The following is a 1,498-nucleotide window of genomic DNA, read 5'->3' as shown; positions in this document are numbered from 1 at the left end:
ACAAGCCAAATTCTCTCTCTCTCTCCCCCCCCCCTCCCCAAATCACCATTCGTCTTCTTCATAGAGAAATCTTTTCCCAACTGATAGAGCCCCTTCGTCTTGTCCACGACGTAGCCTCCTCTTTCAAGCCACGACTTTCTCTCCCCCAAGCCTTCCTCTTCCAATACCCCCTTCGTCTTCCCCAAGGAAAACACACTTCGTCTTGTCCGTAGAATAGTCTCTCTGCACCAATCACTCAATATCTCCATTTCTGTCTACCTCTTTCATTTATGATGGTGCTAGCTAACAATTATGCTGGAGGCAACCGCATGGAGCAACCATTGCGAAACTTCGTCCCACATGGCATTAAATGGAAACGGTACAATTTCTTCTTTTCTTGGAAGTCCGAATTGCAATTTCTTCTTTGCTGCTTCATCAACCAAGGTCTCAAGGGAACCAGTTTCGATGTTTCACCGTACCCCAGGCACCCTCTTCTTGTTGTCATCCCAGTAGCTGTTGCATCTTCTGTTGCAGCATCAGCCCAACCAGGATGCTTATAACAAACATGAAGAAAATTTATCGACTTGCCAGTCCTTAAAATGCGCTAAGCAAGTGATTGAGAGATAAAGGAAGGAAGCATGCTAGCATGGAGCCTATAACCATCTCTCCAAAGAGACTCGACTTTCACAAGTTGACCCACAATGAAATATTCAGCAAAATATCTTCCTATCCCCTTCCAAAACCAACAATGAAATATTCACTAAATTAAACGTTTCATAAACTTGAATTCCCAGTCCTGCAAAGCCTTGCATTTGAATGGACCTAGAAAAGATATATCCCCTGTTAGATCTTTCACTTCAAAAGACATTTTTGTGAGAGCTCTGCTAGCCTCCTTTCCAGCAAAAAATGCATAAGGTCCACTTGGTCCATAAAACATCTTGCTCTGCCATCGTAGATCTGGCCCTTGATGGCCATGAGCAAAGGCTTTTGGAGGTTCGATTCGTCGTAGATCTGGCCTTTGGCAAATCTCCCTCGCTCTTTTGGCCCCTTGGCCCTCTGTACATGTTCTTCCTTGTTTTCTAAGCCTTATCCCGGTTGTAATATTTCTTATTTACTTCAAGACATTTCCCTTCTCCAAGATATCTGTTTTGGACTAAAGCATGAAACGATGACGTTTATTTATGCCACATGGGTGGAGATTACCCTACGGTTTCCCCAGCCGGTTGCCTTTAGCATTTTTCGCTAGCTAATATCATCATTAGGAGCCCACTTATGGTTTCATACTAAGCCCGCCAACGACTACCTGGTGTTTCAATTTCTTTCAAAGCCGTGACCTTTCTCTGAGTCTTCTTGTCACTTTTTTTTTATTATTATTATTCTAAGAATCTTAATCGCATCAATTCATTGAATTCAAATCATGATTTGAATCTTCTGTAAGGTTCATTACGTTTAAGGTTGTAATGGTAAGCCTTTGCCCTCTCGTTGGAAATCTGTTATTGTTGGCTTGATTATCTAAATT

At 42.3% G+C, this 1,498-nt stretch overlaps 1 protein-coding gene across 1 annotated transcript; it reads right to left on the bottom strand.

The window, feature by feature from the left end:
- Positions 1 to 289: 289 nt before the first annotated feature.
- On the bottom strand, positions 290 to 916 carry LOC118348452 (membrane steroid-binding protein 2-like). The gene is made up of 2 exons (XM_035690079.1): positions 762 to 916; positions 290 to 572 (listed from the first exon to the last, which is right to left on the bottom strand). The coding sequence occupies exons 1-2, from the start codon at positions 914 to 916 to the stop codon at positions 290 to 292; spliced, it is 438 nt and encodes a 145-aa protein (XP_035545972.1).
- Between the last annotated feature and the right edge of the window lie 582 nt (positions 917 to 1,498).

Source organism: Juglans regia, chromosome 5 (assembly GCF_001411555.2).
Source record: "Juglans regia cultivar Chandler chromosome 5, Walnut 2.0, whole genome shotgun sequence".
Classification (NCBI taxonomy): domain Eukaryota; kingdom Viridiplantae; phylum Streptophyta; class Magnoliopsida; order Fagales; family Juglandaceae; genus Juglans; species Juglans regia.
The sequence above is the reverse complement of the archived record's forward strand: the minus strand, read 5'-3'. Positions and strand labels throughout refer to the sequence as shown.

What these genes read in the sequence shown, in the direction of transcription:
- LOC118348452 (XM_035690079.1), bottom strand. Translation starts at nt 916, where the DNA reads ATGTTTTATGGACCAAGTGGACCTTATGCATTTTTTGCTGGAAAGGAG. An exon ending in TTGCAGGACTGGGAATTCAA is followed by an intron (nt 573 to 761) that starts GTTTATGAAACG and finishes GCGCATTTTAAG; the next exon opens with GACTGGCAAGTCGATAAATT.